Source organism: Toxorhynchites rutilus, chromosome 2, assembly GCF_029784135.1.
Source record: "Toxorhynchites rutilus septentrionalis strain SRP chromosome 2, ASM2978413v1, whole genome shotgun sequence".
NCBI lineage: Eukaryota > Metazoa > Arthropoda > Insecta > Diptera > Culicidae > Toxorhynchites > Toxorhynchites rutilus.
Window position 1 is genome coordinate 33402105 of NC_073745.1, and position 22628 is coordinate 33424732.

At 38.5% G+C, this 22628-nt stretch overlaps 2 protein-coding genes across 3 annotated transcripts in view; one reads left to right on the plus strand and one right to left on the minus strand.

The window, feature by feature from the left end:
• The window catches only part of LOC129770177 (beta-1-syntrophin), a 652823-nt gene that overhangs the window by 477601 nt on the left and 152594 nt on the right, over window positions 1-22628 (minus strand). The window contains exon 2 of one of the 2 annotated variants that reach the window (XM_055772843.1): window positions 4240-4369. The exons of the other annotated variant lie outside the window; for it this stretch is intronic. The gene's annotated coding sequence lies outside the window, so the exon portion shown is untranslated. The remainder of the gene's footprint in view (window positions 1-4239; window positions 4370-22628) is intronic. 2 annotated transcript variants of the gene reach the window in all.
• On the plus strand, window positions 1484-4390 carry LOC129770174 (uncharacterized). Its single transcript, XM_055772835.1, has 3 exons — window positions 1484-1958; window positions 2017-2300; window positions 2359-4390. Exons 1-3 carry the CDS (start codon window positions 1503-1505, stop codon window positions 4157-4159), a joined length of 2541 nt encoding a protein of 846 aa, XP_055628810.1. The 5' UTR covers window positions 1484-1502; the 3' UTR covers window positions 4160-4390.

Here is a 22628-nt window from a genome sequence, read left to right on the forward strand (position 1 = left end):
GAATATACCATTCTTCCCTAAGAATAAATCAACACCTGGATCGGGAGCAATTACATTATGTCAGAAGTACGTGAAACAACGATTATCATTATAATAACAAACCTCAATCCAATATCATGACAAAAGCGATGTTTACAAGCCCGTAGAAATTAATGCACACACCTAAAAAAGAAAGGAAATATAGTATTATGTTTCTGAAGTACACAAACACGGTTGATTTTTTTTTAGATGACAGTAAATCTCGACGTTTTATGCAATTTTAAGTCACCTCACATCAACAAATTTTCTTTGAAAACCCCGATTTCGAGCACTCCCCGAACGACATTGAAATTGGTATGTAGGTGTTTTTGGGGTCGGGGAAAGTTTTTGTGACAGTTTGAGACCCCTGCCCCTCTCTAAGGGGGAGCTGCCATACAAATGAAACACAATTTTTTTCATTACTCGAGAATTAATCAAGAAAATTAAACCAAATTAGGCATATGGAAACTGTAGAGTGAAATGCATGTTTCTATGGTGGTTAGATACCCCTCCCCCATCTCTTAAGGGGGACTGCCATACAAATGAAGCACAAATTTCTGCACTCCTCGAGAATTAATCAAGCAAATGAAACCAAATTAGGCATATGGAGGTTTAAGGGTGCAGTAAATGATTCTATGGTGATTAGACACTCCACACCGCCAAAACCTAATCCCCCCCCCCCCATTTAAGAGGAGGCTGCTATACAAATGAAACACAAATTTTCCGCATTACTCGAGAATTAATCGAACAAATGAAATAAAATTTGGCATGTGGAGGTTTTAGGGTGCAATGAATGAATCTATGGTGGTTAGATACTCCTCCCCCCTCTCGTAAGGGGAAGGGGGGGGTGCTGGTTCTGCCATACAAATGAAACACAAATTTTCCGCATTACTCGAGAATTAATCAAGCAAATAAAACCAAATTTGGCATGTAACGTAACGGAGAAACATGTTATTTGCAAGTGGTTGAAAAATCTTGAACGAGAATTGTGTCTAAAAATAATCTGATATTATAATGTCGAGTTTTGATAGAAGTACTAAGAATTTTATAGTAAAAGGTAATTTTGAAGGGTGAATTAGGATATCAATCAATGAATAATTCTGCCATTGGACCCATGAACAGCGCAAAAAAATGTTTTTTTTTTCGAAAAAAAAGGCTAATTAGAAAAAAATTGAGAATAACTTAATAAGATAAAGCATAAGAAAAAAGAAAAAAAAAGAAAAAAATTATAGTTTCAACTTTGTTGGTCGGTATCTTTTTTTTCCAAGGTCGGGTCCTGGTTTTTTTTTCAAGTTTTAGGTATATACACTCGACAAAAAAATTAGAGGAATAGAGTGCGAAGTCGGAACTTTTATGTAATTTTTGGCATGCTGTAACATATCCATTGGCACTCTAATGTTGTTGGTGCATTTTCAGAACTGTGAAAACGCAAAACGTTATCTCAACCGCAGCAACTCTTGCAAAGAGTCACGCTCCCCTTACCAATGTCACCCGCCAAACAGCCAGTGAAAACGATGACCGCGTCGGTATTACATTGGTCGTCGGTGTGGATTCTGGTGTGCTCACTGGTGGCGGCCGAATCCCAGTTCACCGAGCAGCAGGTTGAAGAACTTAGCTTCGTCTATCACAAGAAACCCGGAACATCCAACATGGTGGATTGCGATACCAATGGAATGATGTGTAAAGCTCAGGAGAAATATTGTGGTGCCTTCCACATTGGCAACAACTATTTTGTGACGGGAGCACATTGTCTAGTGGCCACGGATGGAAACATCCGCAATCCGTACGAGTTGGACATTCTCGGAGTGGGCCCCACGGAAGTTCAATTTGTGATGCATAAAGATTACGGGCAACGTACTGGAAACGATGTTGCGTGGATAAAAACCATGAAACCAATTGGGGTGAAACATTACGCTTTAGTCGCCGAGATTCGCCCGTGGGTAAGTTTTCTTCAATGTTTCAAGTGAATCCCTCTAAAAAAAGATTTTTCGAGTATAGATGTGTCGAAATTTTGCCCTCGAAGTTCACAATCCTAGTGCGCAAGGACTGCGATCCGGATTCCGATGGATTGCTGAGGTCTATGAACAAAAGTTTACCTACGTCGTAACAAACATGAGACCGGGTTCTAGAACAATCCGTTACAATGATCAGCATACAAACACAGAAATTGTGACATTTTGCAATACGCAAGAAGATCTCAACAAACAAGAATTGCACTACATTTTCATGGGATTTCGTGATAGAGAATTATTTCAGATGGATTGTCACGTAGCGAAATGCTCGTACGTATCACCCGTCCTTCGATTGATGTTTGCTACCTTACTGACCTTCCTTTTTCAGGCATATCTCGTTCGAAGATTTGCATGTACCTCCAGTGGTGGACATTGATATCACAACTGTACCAGTAACAACCGAAGATATTGTGATCAGCAACTCCGAAAGAAACGAACCCGATGTGGGAAGCTCCGGAACGGATTCCGCCAGCTCGGGCTCAGATTCCGATAAATCAGGTTCGAGTTCCGTCGATCGGAATCAGAATCTCGTGACCACAGATCGCGAATTTTTCTATTCTGATTCGGGTATTGTCGGCTCAAGACAACCAGACAACACTATACAAGGACCAACGCACAGCCTATCAGGCCCGAACTACACCATTTCTCATCCGAACTACGCCATATCGCATCCGAAATATATCATACCACATCCGAGTTACGAGAAATCTGCTCCATTTCCCGATCGCTTAGGTCCGAAAGACTTTGTGAACAAGGATCTGGAATACGTTAACTCTGAGCCGGATTCCAGTAACTCAGATCCCATCAATTCCGATTCAAATTTGTCCAATCCGAGTACGATTTCCGTGAATTTAGCTCCGGACTTGGATAGAGCAAGTCCGGATTACATGAAACGAGGCCTAAATTTCGTCCAGCCGCTTCCAACCTACAACATATCAGGGCCTGATTTTGAGGAATCACTTCCAGATTTTGAAAACAAAGATCTGGAGTACATTCACTCAGAACCAGACTCCGGCAACTCTGGTTCGAACGATGTCGAAGATCTGAATTACGTCCAGACGGATCCTGAGTCGGTCGATGCACCGCCCGGTATTGTCGACTCAGACTCAAACTCGGTCAGCTCTGACGTCGCTCCGGACGACAAAGAACCCAGTAAAGATGAGCTCACGCGAGAATTTTCCGCAGATGACTCAGTTTCCGACCTTTCTATGGTGCCACCAAAAGAGGCAGAGGTAGACGGTTTCGATGACACAATCGAAGACGACGGAGACAGAGACGATGATGATGGTGGAGATTTTTCACCGGTCGAAGCAGCACCGCAACGAGTAGCGGTAGTGTCTGGTTTTAAAACGCGATCTCCCGTCAGAATCGATCATTTCAGTATGACAACCGAGCAACCCTGGTTACAACTGTGGAAGCAGCGAATGTCATCATATTTTGTCAAGAACACACCAGAGGCTGCGAGTTCCGCAGGATACAAGCCACCGGAAGAGAAGTCCATTATACAGCCAATCCGCCAGTTCGCAACCAAAGTTCGTCCAACAGCTACCCATAAGCCATTGATGCGATCATACGAGAAAGTTCCCATAAGCCCGGAAATTGTTGTAGATATCCATTCTTCCGACGAAAATGAGGAAGGGTATAAGGAAGATGTTATTCGGATAACAAACGAAAATATCACCAATATCCCACCGGTGATCCCGGACATGCGGAACTCGCCAACTGATCTTCCAGACGTTTTAGATCAAAATTTTGATGATGAACCCAATCTTGACAAACAAAATAAAGATGAAGTCGACATGCGTGAGCTTACCGGAGGTTTCGAATGGCCACCGACGTTCTCCGATCGGGACGGTCTGGAACCCTTCGATGTTCGTGTATTTTCTGACCGAAGCCGGGCGCATTATGGAACAAACTTCACCCCCAATGTTGTACCATGTGATTGCACCCATGATGAAGTTGTACAAAGAACGAGGACAGTGTTTTACAAAATTACGAAGAACAAGAGGCCGAACAGAACAACTGGAGGAGACATGACAAAGCGCACCGGCGTGTCCGCGTCGGCAAAAAATTGCAGGTTGTATGTGAAGTTTATTGTTGCTGTAGCGATTACTATGGCAAACGTGTGATTCAAATCAATCCATAGGAAATAAATTACTTCGTGCCACAAGTGTGCTGATAGTAAACGCAGAATGTAACAAAAAATTACCTTATAAAAGAAATCTGGCAACACTTCCCAGTAACGTCAATGGCAGCTACGGAATCAGTGTTGTGATATGATTTTGATTATTACAGCTAATCTTTGCACCATCATCAGCTCGGAGCATACATTAGAGAGTCTGGAAAGGTTATAAATTCTCGATCAGGGAGTGGAGTATTTATATTTTGAATATGACCGTGAGTTACAATTTGAATTTGAGATGTCAAAAACTCATTTCACCAGATGGTCTATTCTAATTACAGTGATAGCGAAAATAAAAAATACATTGATAGTGTAAATAATATTTCTATGATTCTGTGATATTACGCCCTATTGAACTGCGGAAACTCTACTCAACAGGGGAACGGAGACACAATCGGAATTCATCTTTGTTAACGATTTAAGTGCGATTCACATACAACATCCACGTCACGTTCACGTCCCATCACGTTCCGTTACGTCAGTTATTCTACCATGCAATTCATATGAAAACATTCACATACACCGGCAACGTAACGACCCGTTAGCATACGTTCAACGAAAACGACCGGCAGGATTTGTAGAAAAGAACAATTGACGGAGACGGACGGCTCGTTGGGTTTTTGTCTGGGCTTTGAGTCTCGGCTTTTGTTTTGATTTTGGCTGCATTTTTTATGCCAACATATCTCCCAGTTTCAAATTTCTCAGTCAAAATCAATTCACGACTAGCTGAGAAAAACAGTCTATATGTTATTATTGTTAAAAAAGTGTCGGGAATACAGGTCATTTAAATAATATAGTTCAATGATTTTCACTGAATTTTTCTAAATTTAGGACTGATTCTAGGCATGCTGATTTGAAAGAGGGCATTGCAATTCAAAATTGTTGTAGATGGCGACACCATGAAAACATTGAATAAATCATTCGTTTGACATTTGACGTGACAGTGCTGGTGCAAGCATTGACTGCATGTGTGAATTGGTGGAGACGTTGACGGAACGTAGACGTTCTTTTCCGAGACGTTCTATGTGAATCGCACATTAATGATTCAGATTGTTTTTCCGGCTGTTTCGGCAGTTTTGCGACTGGCACGCGAATCCAAATAACTCATAACATTCCAACACGACATTCGCTATGGTTTAGTATGATATTCCCCAAATAATTATGCACAACCTTAACGCCTGCTTCGCCATAACGTAAGTTCGATGCATTGATGCAATGATATTGGAAAAAAACACTTAATGGTGTTGCCTCAGCGGAGATCCATTATTCATTCCCTAGCGCAAATATTCCCCTTCCGCTATCTCCTCTCCTTGTGTATATTATCACGGCTGCATAATTTGCACCACCAAACAATCGTCAAATACAAATGGGGTTTCAGCGTAGCGAAGGATTGCTATTTGTATGTAGCACTCACGCGCGTACACAAAGCCATATATCGATGGCTTGAAGCGATTAAATATAGGGTACCTCGTTAATTGTTGAACACATTCCAAATGTTGAAGCGTCTGGGGAATCCTAGGAATCCTATAACATTTACATGATCCGCAAAAACTCTCTCATTGTTTACTTGTTCACTTGTTTCTTGTTTACGCTTCAACTTTTTGACATGTACTGAAAAAGACGCGCAATGACAGTAGCTTTCCAACGAATGTCTGGAAATTTAATTCACTGGAATAATAATCAAGCTACGCCATCTATTGTAAAACTGAAGAAACTTACCGGTACACCTAATACATTATCTGTTTGTCTCACGAACGAGTGTTATTGAGCGAAAATAACGGTAATGGACGAAAATCACGAGGCTAGCTGTAAAAACAGAAAGTGGGTTATATCTATGGTATAACCGCAATGGTGACGTAGGACTATCGTTGATTCAGTGATCCTTTGTTTGAAGTTAAATCTGAATCCATTCTGAATGAATGAATAAATGAATATTTGGGGGACTTCAAAAACGAGAGCGTTACGTTGGAGGTACAAGGTTTTATGCATCCAATATTGGATACGAAAATATCCTACTGATGGGGAAGAATAATCTTCAGAAGCTATCCTGTTAATTGCGATTGATTGAAAAATCACAAAACCAAATGTATTTGGTCATAGTGTTACATGGATAGAAAACATTCAAATAAACTCTTTCACATGTATTCACAATGTATTTTTAAATTCCCAGAGGAACTGGCAGATTATTTTCAGTAACGATTAGATATTTGCACATTTTCCTCGATACTGGAAGCCCACCAGTGGTTAATGCTAACTCGATAACCATCTGTTAATAGCACTTGATTGAAATTTTTAAATTCCCAGAGGAACTGGCAGATTATTTTCCGGATCCTTCTCGATGTTGAATAGCATCCAAACGGAAAGAATTCCGTGCGTGTATGTGTGTGTGTAGCGGCTGCTTCGATGGCCACCTTCTCTTCTCCTGAAGGATCGGCTTCTCTGTGCTCCCTCACAGTTTCAAACAAACTGCTTGCGTTTCAGAGATCCTTCGCCGTCCAGCATCCTCAGCAACGATGTTGTCTTGTCGATGTCCTCACGAAAAATGAATGCGTTTCACCACCAGAATATCGCTTAAGTATGAAGGCAAACTAGAGGGGAATGAACTCTCTGAGCTCGGAACTTTCGGCGACTGAGCAATAATCGATTGCGGGCGCATACAATATTGGATACGGAAATATCCTACTGATGGGGAAGAATAATCTTCAGAAGCTTTCCTGTTAATTGCGATTAATTGAAAAATCACAAAACCAAATGTATTTGGTCACAGTGTTACATGGATAGAAAACATTCAAATAAACTGTTTCACATGAATGTATTTTTAAATTCCCAGAGGAACTGGCAGATTATTTTCCGGATCTTTCTCGATGCTGAATGGCATCCAAACGGAAAGAATTCCGCGCGTGTATGTGTGTGTGTGTGTAGCGGCTGCTTCGAGATCTTCCCGGGGAACCGTTCACTCTCCTCCTTATGGATTCATGTCTGGCCTAAGGTGCACAAACAGGCTCTTGGTGACACCGTTCATCCGCGCTTTCGTGATAAACGAAAAGCTTCACAACAACAGCGACAACATGCTCCAATCGCTGTTCAATTAGAACTGAGTGGATTTCCGAGCGGCGCTCGCTTATATACCGATTGGTGATTTCAATAGCCTGTTTTGAAAGCAAGTCTAACACTATTGAAACAAGTTTTTGGATCAAAAAGTAACAAGTATAGAACGCGTAGACATTTTATCCTTCGAATGAAGTGTTTATCATACCATTTCGTACAGTTGTTTAGGAGCTATTAACGCTCAAAATCTCGGTCTCCGGCGTAACGCTTTCGTTTTCGAAACTTTGATTTTACACCCCGGTATAGAAATGAAAGACGTAGTCCTACGTCAAAATTATTTACATAATGCGTGGTACAAATGTTTTTGTTGTTTTATACAGTAAAACACAACTCTAAAACTAATTTCAACAAAAATTGTAAGGGGTTGTATCTAGGACACGACCGCATTTTCGACGTAGAACTATTATGCAATCCACTTGTTTACCACTTCGAATATTATTTTAGAATGCATCGCAATTTTTGAAATAGCTTTTTAGTTTGTTACTACTTCAGTAGTGAAAATTTTCATTTGAAATTCGAACACTTTCAAACTGGAGAACAAGGTTGTATGTTGGGTTAAAGAGATAGAGAGACAAGGATTACCTTGCACGAATACTTTTTCCATTAGATGAAAATGCTATCGATAACAGCCGTTGTGTAGCTTTATGTATCGAACACTGTCAACTTCCTCATGTGTAGCAGAAAATTTGTTCATTTTCATTTTCTTCTCAAGATCCATCCGAATCGTCGCTGGAGGACCCCTTGTTCACAGATTCTCCGCAAATCGTAGTCAGAACATTTTCCAACGATCCTCCGGATTTGATTCCAGCAATACCGGAACAATCACCAAGTTATAAGTCTTTGTTACTGCTAATACTGTACACATCATCTAGTGAAAATTTGAGCTATAAACGCGCATCAAGAAACACTGGGCAGCCTTCAGGTATCAGCATAACCAATTTCGTACAACTTCCACCAACACCAAAACCTCTAGGAAAACACCGTAACTACAAACAGAAACGTCACTTCGTACTGACCGCTTCCGAACGATTTCAAGAATTTGAACAAAAGAAACAAGAAAAAGAGAACGATACGATTCGTTGGCAAGATCTTAGAAAAGCAAACATCGAAAAGCAGAAACATGAGTGGAAAATGTTATTGAAGCAAGGACGGACCTTGAAGAAAGCTGAAAATGAGTTGAAGAATTAGCAGAAAGATAAAAATAAGATAGACAAAATGACAAGAAACGTGGTCTTTGAAGAAGATGAAATAAAAAAGCTAAAAATTGGAAGGAAAATCGGTAGAATACAGTGAAGCAGATGAATCAAAGAAGGATCAGATAAATGAAATTTGTAAAGACATTTCGGTAAATAAAAGTCTGAATCTGAATCTGAATAAATCAATAAAAATTAACCTATTTCCATTTTCACAATACAATATTACAATATTCAATATCCCCTCCATAGGAGGCGATCTGGCGTAGTGGTAACATCCATATCTCTCACGCAGAGATCACGAGTTCAATTCTCATTCCCGACATTCTTCCAAAAATGGAAGTAAAAGTGACGAACCAGCCGAAATGTGTTGAAAATCACTGTAATAGAGAAGAAAAACATCCCCTCCATGCTGTCAGAATCGTTCACAATTATTTGTATGGGATGCCACAATTCTCATATCAATCAAAATTCTATGTTTGAACGCTTGTTACCAGTTTTTTTTTTACAAATACGCTGCCTGTACGGCGTTCCATAAGTCTGTTTTATACTTCGGATGATGTTTTGCAATCTCGACCTATAGGGTTTAAATTTGGAGACTGTACTCAGTATAAACGAAAGTTATCATTCGTACTCGAGGAAAGGATTAATGGAAAATACCATGTATTGCGGCACTGTGTAGAAGTGAAGAGTATTATTTTGTATGTTCAAACAGAAAGATAAAAGTAGAAACACATCAACTATTTTTTTTGTGATACAGGCGAAGGATATCACACGAAGTTGAATTATAGCAAATATTTTTTGAACATAAACATAAAAACATTGATTGGTAAATACTTATCAGAAGTTTACAAAAAATAAAGGAATCTTGTTCATCTTTCATAATCTCACAAAGTTATACATCACTGCTTTTTCGAGTAAAAATAATTGCGACCAGTACAACACACATGTCGATATATTACAAATACGATATATTACGACCGCAAAGGATTAAATTTATAAGTTCAATATGGAAGCATAATCTTCAACTTTAGTATAATTGGTTGGCATATTTATTATGAATTTGACGATGTTGATGGTATCCACGTTAAAAAATCGCATTCACTGTACTTTATTAGGAAAAAGAGAAACTTTTCACTTTAGCTTGAACATGAGAAAGCAATATTACACGCTACACATGAATGCCAAATGATTGATTCGAATGATCTATATATATAAAAATGGAGTGATGTCTTTCTGTTTTTCTGTCTTTCTGTCTTTCTGTTTTTCTGTCTTTTTGTCTTTCTGTCTTTCTGTCTTTCTGTCTTTCTGTCATTCTGTCTTTCTGTCTTTCTGTCTTTCTGTCTTTCTGTCTTTCTGTCTTTCTGTCTTTCTGTCTTTCTGTCTTTCTGTCTTTCTGTCTTTCTGTCTTTCTGTCTTTCTGTCTGTCTGATTCTTATGGACTCGAAAACTACTGAACCGATCGACATGAAAATTGGTATGTAGGGGTTTTTGGGGTCGGGAAAGGTTCTTATGATAGTTTGAGATCCCTCCTCCCTCTCTAAGGGGGCTGCCATACAAATAAAACACAAATTTCTGCATTACTCGAGAATAAATCAAGCAAACGAAATAAAATTTGGCATGTGTGTATATTATCTTGTAAATAAACATTTCGCAGCTCCGGATGAAAAATCGAGATAAATATTTTCATTGGCACCAAAAACCATACGTTTTGCTTCATATTCCGAAGCAAAAAATTGAGTCCCAAAGTGTCGATTTTTGACAAAAAATCGAGATGACAGTACATCTTGACGTTTCATGCAATTGGCATCATTTGGCATCCATTTTGTTTAAAATCCCGATTTTCTTTACTTTCTTTACTCCCCTTTACTTACTCAAACTTTGACCGCTTTGCGCCACTTTTCCTTAAGTTCGTTTGAGCTGATATTGTGCATAGGGTGTGTTCGTGCCGAAACAATTTTGAACATCCCGAGCGAACACGATCCACAACATTGTATTTTTTTTTTGCTCACACAATATCACTTGGTCTGTTTCATGTTGAGCAATAACTCACAATATTAAATTTCTCTGGAGAACAGGATTTTTGTGTTATTGCTTTGATCTAGTATTCGCTATTACAGACTAGGAATAGGGAATTGTCAGCAGATCAGAAAAATAGAACAGAGGTCGAAAATATATCGTCGGTATTGGTTTGTCGAGAAAATAAATGTATAGGAGAAGTGTGTAATACGCACCCCCTAAGCGAGAATGGATTTATCTTGACCGTGCTCTTAAAATTTAAGGTAACAACTACGTCAGTACGTAAATTAGTTAACCTTCAGTTATCTGTTATCGTTCTGTATTTTAGATACTGAATAACAAAAGTGCTACGAATTTTATTTTGTAAATGTCTCAGCAGAAGTATTATATGCCCATGAGTTGTTTCTCTCAGAGACAATAAAGCTCAGAGAAACAGCTTGTGTGAATGAGAGATTCCATCAATCTATTCTTTCCATGCCCACCAGCGAAGAGAAGAAGCCGTTCCTCCGGTGAGCGTGTTCTCCCGATGGTAAGCTGATGCGGAAAATATCAAATTGAGAAGGAAATGAATCCTTTCTTACCATTTTACCATTTTCTTTATCTAAGATATTCACTGGGAACTCGACTCAATGAATATGACCCACAGTTATCGCCTCTGAATCGGTTTCAAGCAACAAAAACATTATAGAAATGTAGAAAATGAAGAAGATTATTATAGAAGATGTAGAAAATTACATCGAAAATTGCTTCCAAAGAAAATGATTTTTCTTATTTTTTTTTAAAGCATGTTACAAATGTAAAACTTGCATGGCAGGATTCTATCATTGACTAGCACGATTGCCTGTATCCATTGCATTTCTATTCTTGCTGGTTTACGGGAAAATCAGGCGGGTCAAACTGCCCGGCAGGTGCGTTTTAGACACATCTCCTCTAGTTTGCGTTATGTTTGTATGTTGTAAATGTATTTCAAATTCAAATTTGTTTTTCTGTTAAGTATCCGAAACTTCAGAACGGTTGCGCGCGAACAGGGTGTTTTTTCATAGCGTTGAACATTTTTTATGGGAAACTTTTTGAAACTAGAAATGACCTAGGTAGTGCGGACTGAATCAAAACGGCTGTCAAAAAAGATGCAATTGAAATGTCAAAAGAGATCCAACGATTAGGAGTGTTATTTTTCTTATGATAATCAACACTATAAAAAAGATATTGTTATCAAAGGCAAAAATAATTAAACTTATAAAATGAACGAACTTCATTTTTCCGTCAATTGTTTAATTGGCCATTGCCTAAGACAAGACCAGACAACTGGCTTCTTACTCTTCTTCGTCGTCCAAAAACGAAGCCATGACATGAAGATGCCAGAGCTGCCAAATATTATAAAATATCGGATTTTTCAAATTTCTATTTTAATGAATCGTAACATTTGGTTGGTGCGAATTCAATGATTATTGCATATTTTCAAATAGACAATCTCAAAAATATGCTTTAAAAGGATAAAATAAGTCTTTTAAATACCCATATCTATAATATAATCGTTTCCAAAACAAATTTGGGATTTTTTTTTAGCAAATAAATCTAATCTGACAACCGTTACAGCGTTATGCAGATTCTCATTGTCTGAACCAAAACATTCTATCTTATTATATGAGCAGGAATACAACCAAAACAACGTTAGGAAGCCATTTTATTCTCACAAAACGTAATTCAAAAATAAAAATGAAGTGTAAAGCCTTAAATTGTGAGCCAAGGACGGATACTCATCCTGAGTATAAATTTTATCGGTTCCCTCAAGACAAAAATATTCGGAAAGAATGGATTCGATTTTGCGTGAACAGTGAATTAGAAGTTCCATTCTTTGAAATCAAATCAAGCACAAGAATATGTAGCGTAAGTATTAAAAACTAATTCTAAAACATATCCTAATACTAGTATATATACAGGCTCATTTTGTTGATGGGAAATACAATGAAAATGGAGTTACGAAAATTCCGACCTTAGCTGCATCCGCGAATGAGGAATGGGAAGAGATACAAAGTATTGAGAACAATTATGATTTGGTTGACGTATATGAAGGAGATAAACAACTACAGGAAGAAATATTTCGTTTGAAACATCAAATTTCCAAGCTGAAAAGGTAGTGTGTCAAAAAATATGTTATTTTCTAATATTTTATATTGATGTAACCGTTAATAGAATTGTAAAACAATGGAAGAAAAAATGCGGATATCTGACCTCGAGAATTCGTGGAAAACAACCCTTGAAGAAGCTTTTCAGAGAAGATTAAATTAAGCTATTAACAGGAGAGGTTAAAAAAGTGAAACGTTGGTCCAATGAAACGATTACGGAAAATTTACAAATTCGGTTTGCATGTCAAGGTGGATACGACAAGCTTATTCAAAAAGGCTTCCCGTTCCCATCCACGAGGACTCTACTACGCCAAATTGAAGGAGTTCGTTTCAGTCCTGGTATGTAATTATAATCATATGTCTCATCGCATGTTAATATATGAAATGATATTTTGTAGGTATTCTTGAAGATATATTCGAGCTGCTACAACATAAAGTCTCCACAATGTCGGTTGAAGAAAAGGACTGCGGATTGGTTCTAGACGAAATGAGCATAGACGAGGCAAATGAGTTTTGCCAAAATACGAAGCAGTTTGTTGGAACAACAACGCTTCCTATGTCCCAAACTTTGCCTGTAAAGCTTTGGTATTCATGCTAGTTGGAATCGCAGCGCGCTGGAAACAGGTGGTTGCTTTCGAGTACACCGGCAACTCTATACAAAAAGAGTTTTTGAAGAATGCTGTATTGTCTGCAGTTTCAAGAGCAGAGGGAATCAGTTTGCGTGTCCATTTTATAACAACAGATTCCGGGTCCGAAAACCAGCGCATGTGGAAGGATTTGGGGATCGATATTCGTCGCAAAAATGAGACATTAAATGCTGCGATACCTCATCCAAACGCTGAGAACAGAATGCTAGAGATCATACCCGATCCCGTACACGTATTTAAAAATACAGTACATGGCTGGTTGAACAATGTCTACCTGAAAGTTCCGGATTGGTATGTTCGTGAAAAAAAGCTAACATCCAATATTGTTCATCGAGACCATTTAACCACAATCGTGAACTCCGAAATAAACAACACGTTGCGGCTTTGTCACAGACTAACGGCCTCGGATGTGTGCTTTGACAACAGAACATCTTCAATAGATAAAATGAAAGTATGCAACGCAACAAAATATTGCAACAGGACGGTGGCTGCAGCATTGAAGTTTCATGCGGAAATACGAGAATTACCGGAGCTTCTTACTACCGCATGCTTCATAGAAGACTTTGCTCGATGGTTCGAGCTTATCAATAATAGGGCAGAAGAAAAAGTATTTTGTTTGAATGATCCTATGAAATATGACGAGGATATCGCTCATCTGAAGACCATGGTGCGGTTAATGTATGATCTCCAAGTAGGACACGGACATTGGAAACCATGGCAAACAAGTGTAATCGTTTGCACGAATGCAATTGTGAGGTTGACAGATCGGCTTTTGCATGAAGGACACCCACAAATATTTACATCGCGGTTCGTCCAAGATTGTCTGGAGAGTCTTTTCTCATTGATTCGTGCAAAGCAACGACGCCCAACTCCATTGCAATTCAGCAATAACTTGAAAATTGTGACTCTTTCGCAATACATGACCGTAGTACCGAATGCTTCGTATACAGCCGATACACAACAACATCTTATTGGATTGATAGATTTGCTATCAAAGCGGCGTGAAGAATGTTCAGCCCAGAAATTGATGGACAATGAAGCAGCATCGACATCATATCGAATTTCAGCTTCATCTAATTCTAGTGATAATGTGGATGATATGAATATTGAATTCGACTATGAGTACACCGTCGATGAAGCGAAAACTTTTCTCGACAGAACAGAACAAAATTCGTTGTTCTATATAGCTGGTTTCATCATCAAAAAAAATATTCAGCGGGAAAGAACATGTCAGCAGTGTAACAAGAGATTGGTAGTCAGCAAAACACAACCTAGATTGTATCAACCGTCTCTTTTTTCATATTTGCGAGCTACAGCTTCTAACTCTCCCATCTGCATAGTGAATGATGAGACTTTTAATTTCTTCTTAGCAATGGAAATTCTATTCCGAAATATGAAATCGCATTTGGAACCTAACGAAGCTGATTTGCCGAAGAAAATGGCAGGAGAAATGTATGTTTTGCCATCCACTTTATTCCATTGTGAAAAATCAAGGAATGACATTATAAATAAATTTATATCTTTTCGTTTAAAAAGCGGAGAAAACAAAAAAACAAGGAAACGAAAATTTGATAGCAGGAGCATGGCATGGTAGAAATAAAATATATTAGTATCAGAAACCAAATAGATTATTATTAAACTAAACTTATGTCCATTTCCATTTTAGTGTTGTCCGAAAACTCATTTTTTCCACTTTTTCCCAAAAATGACTTTTTCAAAAAATCATAACTTTTGAACCTCTGAGCCGATTCAGATGATCAATAAATCTAATTGAAGCCAATGAGGTAGATTTTTAATAGAAAAAATATTGAAAAAAGTATTGAACTTGGAAAGAGGGTTCTAGAGAGGTGTTTTTTTCGTTTTAGAGTCATTATTTTGTAAATTAAACATGTTTTAAGTCTTCGTTCAATATTCTTATGTGACTAGACTAGACCTATGCGACTAGAATCCTATCTTTCCGGTAAGTGTGATATTTTTTCAAAAAAGATTGGCTTATTGGCTTCAATTTAATATGTCGATCATCTCAATCAGTTCAGTAGTTCAAATGTAATAAATTTTTGCAAAAAATTATTTTTGGATAAGAGTGGAAAAATGATTTTACGGACGACCGGTTAACTTTGAAAAGTCACTCAAAAACACAAAAAAGCCTATCTGATATCGAGATATGTTATGTAATAAATCCTCAGCTTTCAAGAAAAAACATAAAATATAAAAACATAAAAACAAAAAACATAAAAATAACAAAAAACAACTACAATCAATAGTTACGAAAACAAAATTCGATTTCTTGGCAAGCCTAATATTTTTCCAAAAAGATTAATTGGCTTCAATTTGATATATCGATCATCTAAATCGGTTCAGTGATTCAAAAGTTATGAATTTTTAAAAAAGGCACTTTTAGGAAAAAGTTGAAAAAAATGATTTTTCGGACCACCCTGAAATAAGAAAAGGTCACCCTAACGAAAAAATAAAAAATACGGGTCTAATATTTTGCAATAAAGAAAGAAACTACCACTTTTCATGGAAATCTGAGGAGCACTATATCGGTTTGACATGAAATGGATGTATATATATATATATATATATATATATATATATATATATATATATATATATATATATATATATATATATATATATATATATAAATTTTTCAATTCAATCAAAATATAGTAACAAAATAATTAGGTAAAACGTGTATACAATTCCTTCACATTTCCTCTAAACTAAGTATCGTAATATCAATTAAATTCATTTTTTTTCTAAATTCAATACAAACCCAACGTAATTTATTTTTATTGGCAACACTGGAAAAATCGACTTTGTTTACAAAATTTATCGAAATCGACCAATCAGAAATCAGAACGACTGACAGAAATTTGGTCCGTAAAAGACCCCCTATTTTTTTTTTTTATAAATTCGTTTATTTTTACAGGCTCAGTTACATAAGTTTAAAGGAGCCGAAATCTTAAATATATTTTTAAAACTATATATATGAACAATTTTCTTAAATCTATGGTTAGTAATGTGGGAAACCGATTACTCGTGGTGGACTCGAGATTAAAAGGGTGACATTTTCTCAGGAAAAGGATGGGGTATAAGGAAATTATTACAATGTTGATAATCACACACACTCAATTCTTAAATCTATTCGTACATCAGTTGTGAATTTACATTTCATTCTTCTGTTTATAGCAAGCGGACCAATTACTCACAAAGGAAGAAATGGAGGGTATAAGGATATAAGGATAATCACACACGAACATCGATAGATTTAAGGAAAACATATATTTGGGACATGTAATCAAGGTCTAACCGAGCCAACACATCTCTCACCGGCACATTGGGCTGCCTTCCTCTAGCCCGAAGGGAGTTCTCTAAATTCTATCTGGCAACAAGATACACCTCACACGACCAAACAACGTGTTCGATGTCGTGGTAACCTCGGCCACAAACGCAGATATTGCTGCCGGCCAGATTGAAACGAAAGAGTAGCGCGTCTAACGAACAGTGATTGGACATGAGTCGGGAGAAGGTGCGAATAAAGTCCCGACTCAAGTCCAGACTTTTGAACCATGGTTTGAGGCTAACCTTAGGGATAATCGAGTGAAGCCACCGGCCCAATTCATCTTCGTTCCATTTGCGTTGCCAGTTAGCGATGGTATTTTTACGGACTAAAGAGTAAAATTCATTGAAGGCGATTTGACGCTGATAAATATCGCCTTCAATCGCACCTACCTTTGCTAATGAGTCAGCCCTCTCATTACCCGGAATTGAGCAATGAGAAGGGACCCACACAAAGGTAATGACATAACAGCGTCTGGATAAAGCACTCAAAATTTTTCGTATTCTCTCAAGGAAGTACGGCGAGTGCTTTTCCGGCCTCACTGAACGGATAGCTTCGACAGAGCTAAGACTATCCGTTACAATGTAATAGTGTTCAACAGGTCGTGAGGCGACGCTGTCCAGCGCCCAATGAATTGCTGCCAATTCAGCAATATACACTGAGCAAGGATTCTGAAGACTGTGTGAGGTGCTAAAAAATTCGTTGAACACTCCAAATCCTGTGGACTCATTTATAGTGGACCCATCAGTAAAGTACATATTATCACAATTGATACCCCTATATTTTTCATCGAAGATCGTTGGAGCGATCCTCGATCGTTGGTAATCTGAATATCCATGGATATCTTGCTTCATGGACAGATCAAAATGCACAGAGGAATTGATGTAGTCAGGGAAACAAACACGGTTGGGAATATACGAAGAAGAATCAACCTGCATGGAGATGAATTCATGATATGAACTCATGAATCCGGAGTGAAAATTTAGCTCGATCAGCCGCTCAAAATTTCCGATCACCAATAGGTTCATGACCTTACACCGGATGAAGAACCGAAGAGATAATAAATTGAAGCGATCTTTTAGTGGGAGTAGGCCTGCCAAAACCTCGAGACTCATGGTATGCGTTGAGGGCATACATCCCAACGCAATACGGAGACAAAGATACTGAATTCGCTCGAGTTTAATTAAGTGTGTTTTGGCAGCTGATTGAAAACAGAAACTGCCATACTCCATCACTGAGAGAATAGTTGTTCTATACAACATTATAAGATCTTCGGGATGGGCTCCCCACCAGGTGCCGGTAATTGTACGGAGAAAATTTATTCTTTGTTGGCATTTTTTACTCAGATACCTAATATGGGCCCCCCAAGTACATTTGGAGTCGAACCAGACCCCAAGATACTTGAATGACATAGCATGAGTGATCGGTTTACCCAAAAGTTGAAGCTTTGGTTTTGCTGGTCTATGCTTCCTAGAAAAAACCACCATCTCTGTTTTCTCCGTGGAGAATTCGATCCCTAGCCCAATGGCCCAGGTTGAAAAATTGTTCAAAGTATCTTGTAAGGGTTCTTGTAGGTCGGATTCTGTTGATCCTACGACAGAGACCACTCCATCATCTGCAAGTTGTCTTAGGCTGCAATTTTGTGTAAGGCAATTGTCGATGTCGCTTACATAGAAGTTGTACAAAAGGGGGCTTAAACATGAGCCCTGGGGGAGGCCCATGTAAGAGACCCGACTAACCCCCTATTGTCTGATCTTATCTTAGGCCATTGCATCTCTGAAAGAGAATCTCATATTGCAAGGTACCAGAACCTGACCGATCATCAACAAACTACGAATAACGCTTAGTTCACTCACAAGATTTTAACGTGGTAGCGAAATTCGACATTGATACGTACATACATAGCAAAAGTGAAATGTTTTGAGGACTATTTTTTTCTAACGTCGGTGAAAACAGTTTTGCTAGTGAAGCTGGCCGAATGAAATCCGCGTAATCATGATCCGCTAGTACTGGTTATGAATATAACGGTAAAGCAATCTGCGCTTCGAGGTTTCTTTTCCGGTTGAAATGTAATGATGTATCTCTATCAAAAATGTACAGTCGCAAGCGCACTGAAGAGAGAACAGATGCATGCGATGCAATCCCTCGACGCCAGATCCTAAAGTGCAATCCTCAGCTCTCCTGCAAAAAGAATCGAACATGCTCCGCCAACGGATTGGACAGCACACTAGTTCGATTAAAGACAGCAGAGTGTACGCAACAGCAGTAAATTTGAAGCAGAATTTAAGAAGAAATTTAAGTGCTTGTATAATTTATAACTCTGTATAATTTCATATATATTTCTATAGTATTAAGTAAAATACAATGTACATAGTTATAGTTTAAGCATGTGTTGTGTTTTGTCTCCGATGAAACGAGTCCCTCAATCTGCCACAGTGATGTGAAGTTCCATGCGAATGGAAAATTCCCGCTGCATCACTGCAATGAAGGTAGTCTGCATCGCGCCCACAGGGGGAATTTGGTTTCTCACGCTGGGCAATCCGCATTAGAGCTGCTTTGGTATCGCGCAGCGGGATTAAGTAGCAGTTTTTACAGTCCACTGTATTAAGACGCTATAAAAATAATCCTGAAAATGTGTATGAAAGGTTTGCTACACTTTTGATTTTCAATAATTCAAACATCGTACTTACTCCACAGATACGCGAATCCTTATTCGGAACTAGTTGTCTCCTTAAAAATCGACCCAGCGCGTCTGTAAATACGTTTCCGAGTGAATACAATAAAAGCTAACGCGAATATTTTCACTTGTATTCGGGCAGCCTTACACTGAGCAACGCATTTTTAATGTCCACTTTCCCTGATATAATATTTCTCCGAACGAAATAAAAACAAACGAAGTCAAAGTCACGTAAATGTTTACTCCTGCGATTTGAAAACATTCGATGAAAAGTGGAACGAAGAGTTGCCAGATGATTTTAAAAAAAAGTCTGTAAAAATATGTGAAAGTCTATTAAAAATGTGGAAATGTCTGTAAAAGGTGCGGATCTGTAGAAATGTCTTTTAACGTTAATTTTTCCAGATTCATTGATGCTTTGTACATCGCGATGCTCGTGAGATTGTATTATATATTATTGTATATTTTGTATATGTACATCTTTCATATATACAGCCATTCCATGCCAAACCGATATAGTGGTTCTCAGATTTCGATGAAAAGTGGTAGTTTTGTTCTTTATCGCAAAGCATTAGACCCTTTTTTTATTTTTTCGTTAGGGTGACCATTTCCATTTTAGAGTGGTCCGAAAAATCATTTTCCCCAGTTTTTCCCAAAACTGACTTTTTTCAGAAATTCTTTACTTTTGAATCACTGAACCGATTTAGATTATCGGCATATCTAATTGAGGCCAATGAGCTAGCTTTTCATTAAAATATAATATATTGAAATTGCAAAAAAAAGATTTTGTTTTCGTAATTATAGATTGTAGTTTTTTTTTATTATTTTCATGGCGTTGGACTAGAGGGCGCTATATATTTTTTATACTTTTCTAGAAAGCTGCGGATGTTATACATAACATATCTCGATTTCAGAGATGCTTTTTTTACGTTTTTGAGATATGATTTTTTAAGGTAAACTGGTGTTTCGAAAAATCATTTTTCCCCTTGAGCACCACTTTATTTGCATGAAATGACAGTATATACAGTAGTTTACATTTAATGCGACATTTAGCAAATTGAACAGACCTGTAATACGGCACGTTGTGGGCAGAATACCACAAATACAATAAAATGAAGACAGCTCAAAAGGGACCTTTCCTTCATTGGATTTTGGGATAAGCAACAGATTTAGATCCTGAATAGTTTGCAAAAATGAATGAGAAAACTATCGTATGCAATATATATTTTCGTTTTCACCCTTTCTCTTCTTGGGGAAGTAATTTTAATAGACAAAATAAGAGTTCTATGATCTGATAAGTGGTTTTCCGTATCTTTGACTGTAAGCTGTAGTTTGTGTTCGAATTGATTCGTAATAAAATGATCTATCGTTGTAGTAATCGTATTGGACAAGCGAGTTGCATGGATTGGATTCATGCTATTCAAGAGTAAAAATCCTAAGCTTTGCAATCTACAACGATAGTTTTGAACAAGTTCATTTGAGTCGTCTAGTATATTCAAATTGAAGTCACCGCATATGTACAATGCTTCATGATTTGAAATTTTTCGTTCAAACATATCCAGAAAAGGATCGACATTTCTTCCAGGGTTGTAGACCCCCATTAGCTTGATTCCAAAGTCGAGTAATTCAATCATTAGAAAATTATTGACTTCACAGTTATGCTCCATGATTAGTTGACTTCTTAGATGACGAAGCACGAATACAGATACGCCTCCACCGAACTAATATCGGTTGGATTCCATTTAGATTTTTCGACGACATTGTAGCAGTCGTGCTACAAGTTAGGAATATTTTCCGGAGGGTAGCAGTCCAAATAAAACGGACTGCTATCTATCACATCTTGCACACAACGATGTGCATAAGTTGTACACAATCGTTGTGTGGTTGGACGCAAGCGCAGCGAATCATGTTCCGTCACACATATACATTTCAAGGTTGAGTGGACGAGGTACCTCGCAATTGGGTCACTTATGCGCGGCTTAGCGAGAGTTCCGAGTCAGGTTTTTAGAGGCGATTCTGAAGCTCGCGAGAATGCTGACTCAACCTGACTCATGAGAGCGGACAATCTTTTCTTTGCTCTGTTTCGAACCGTGGGCTGGGGGAAGTTCGCGGATTTGAATAGAACATTATTTGCTTTAGCAAATATTGTTCTCCGGGGGCAAAGATCAGGCACTAATTGTGTTCTGAGGAACTGGGGATTTTTGCTCACCCATTTCAACCTGATTCGTGGAACAGACAGGAGTGCGTGATATTTTTCGTTGTCGCGTCGCGGTGTGTTTAGCCTTAATGGTGATTAGGAATTTAAAATAATAATTCCTCAGTGTTTTGTGTTGTGTGAAATATTTCCAAAAGCCGTTCGACGGCTTTTTTTATTAGGATTTAAAAATCCAGAGTATCTCGGCTGACCGGAACCGCTATTCCCGGTTTTGTGCTCGGCGCACCGCAACATCACCTCGTACCATCGTGGACCGCACTTCTGACCCCACGTGTTGGGTTGGAATTCCCGACAAGAGCGTTGTATAGTCGGAAGGAAGCTGCTACGACACTACAGCGCTTCAGGCAGAGCCTGCAAACGCGTGAGTACCTAACCCTTAATATACATGGCCATGTGGGTGGGTACTCTTTTTCTAAATTGAAATCAAATTTGAATGAAGTGATCACGAAGCAAAGCATGGCAGTGCGGATGAATGGATGCCGGTTCGTCGTTGATATATAGGGATTAGATTAGGGAAATGTATGTATAGAATAGGTTATAAAATATATAATTGATGTTAGAGAAATGTGTTAGTTGATTTTTTTGAGGATATTGTTGTGTTTGGAGGAAACCGTTTATCGAGCTTCGCGTCGTCTTCTTTGTAGATTTTTGTTTGTACTCCAAGTGTGGACTGCTTGGGATTCTCAGTCCATCTCGGCTCGTGTTTCTCAAGCGAACAAGGGAGGTTTGGGCAGCAGGAGGAACCAGGGGAAGACGCATTGGTGTGCGTATCAGTGCCCCCGGTAGAAACCGCGAACTTTCTCCCATTTGGTTGTTGGGAACAGAGCGAAGAAACGAGAACGCGTGCCGGTGTAGGAGTCGGGAAGGTCAGCTATTCGTGTGTTTCGGGATCAAATCAAGAACCCGCCCTGAGGTCGGAATTCTTGCCGGGCAGACAGCGAGTGAGTGGCCCTCTTACGAGGTGGCGCTTAAGCCACTCACTTTGAATCCCGTGTGACGGAACCAGTAGCTGCGTTTCCAGCGCGCTACATTTGGCGCCCAACGTGATTTAGGGCTTACCGGAAATTTTGAGTGCGCTACATTTTGGC

Excerpts from the sequence above, each read along its gene's own strand:
- LOC129770174 (XM_055772835.1), top strand. The coding sequence starts at position 1,503 with ATGTCACCCGCCAAACAGCCAGTGAAAACGATGACCGCGTCGGTATTA. Across the intron at positions 1,959-2,016 it reads TCGCCGAGATTCGCCCGTGG|ATGTGTCGAAATTTTGCCCT; the intron begins GTAAGTTTTCTT and ends TTTCGAGTATAG. Across the intron at positions 2,301-2,358 it reads TGTCACGTAGCGAAATGCTC|GCATATCTCGTTCGAAGATT; the intron begins GTACGTATCACC and ends TTCCTTTTTCAG.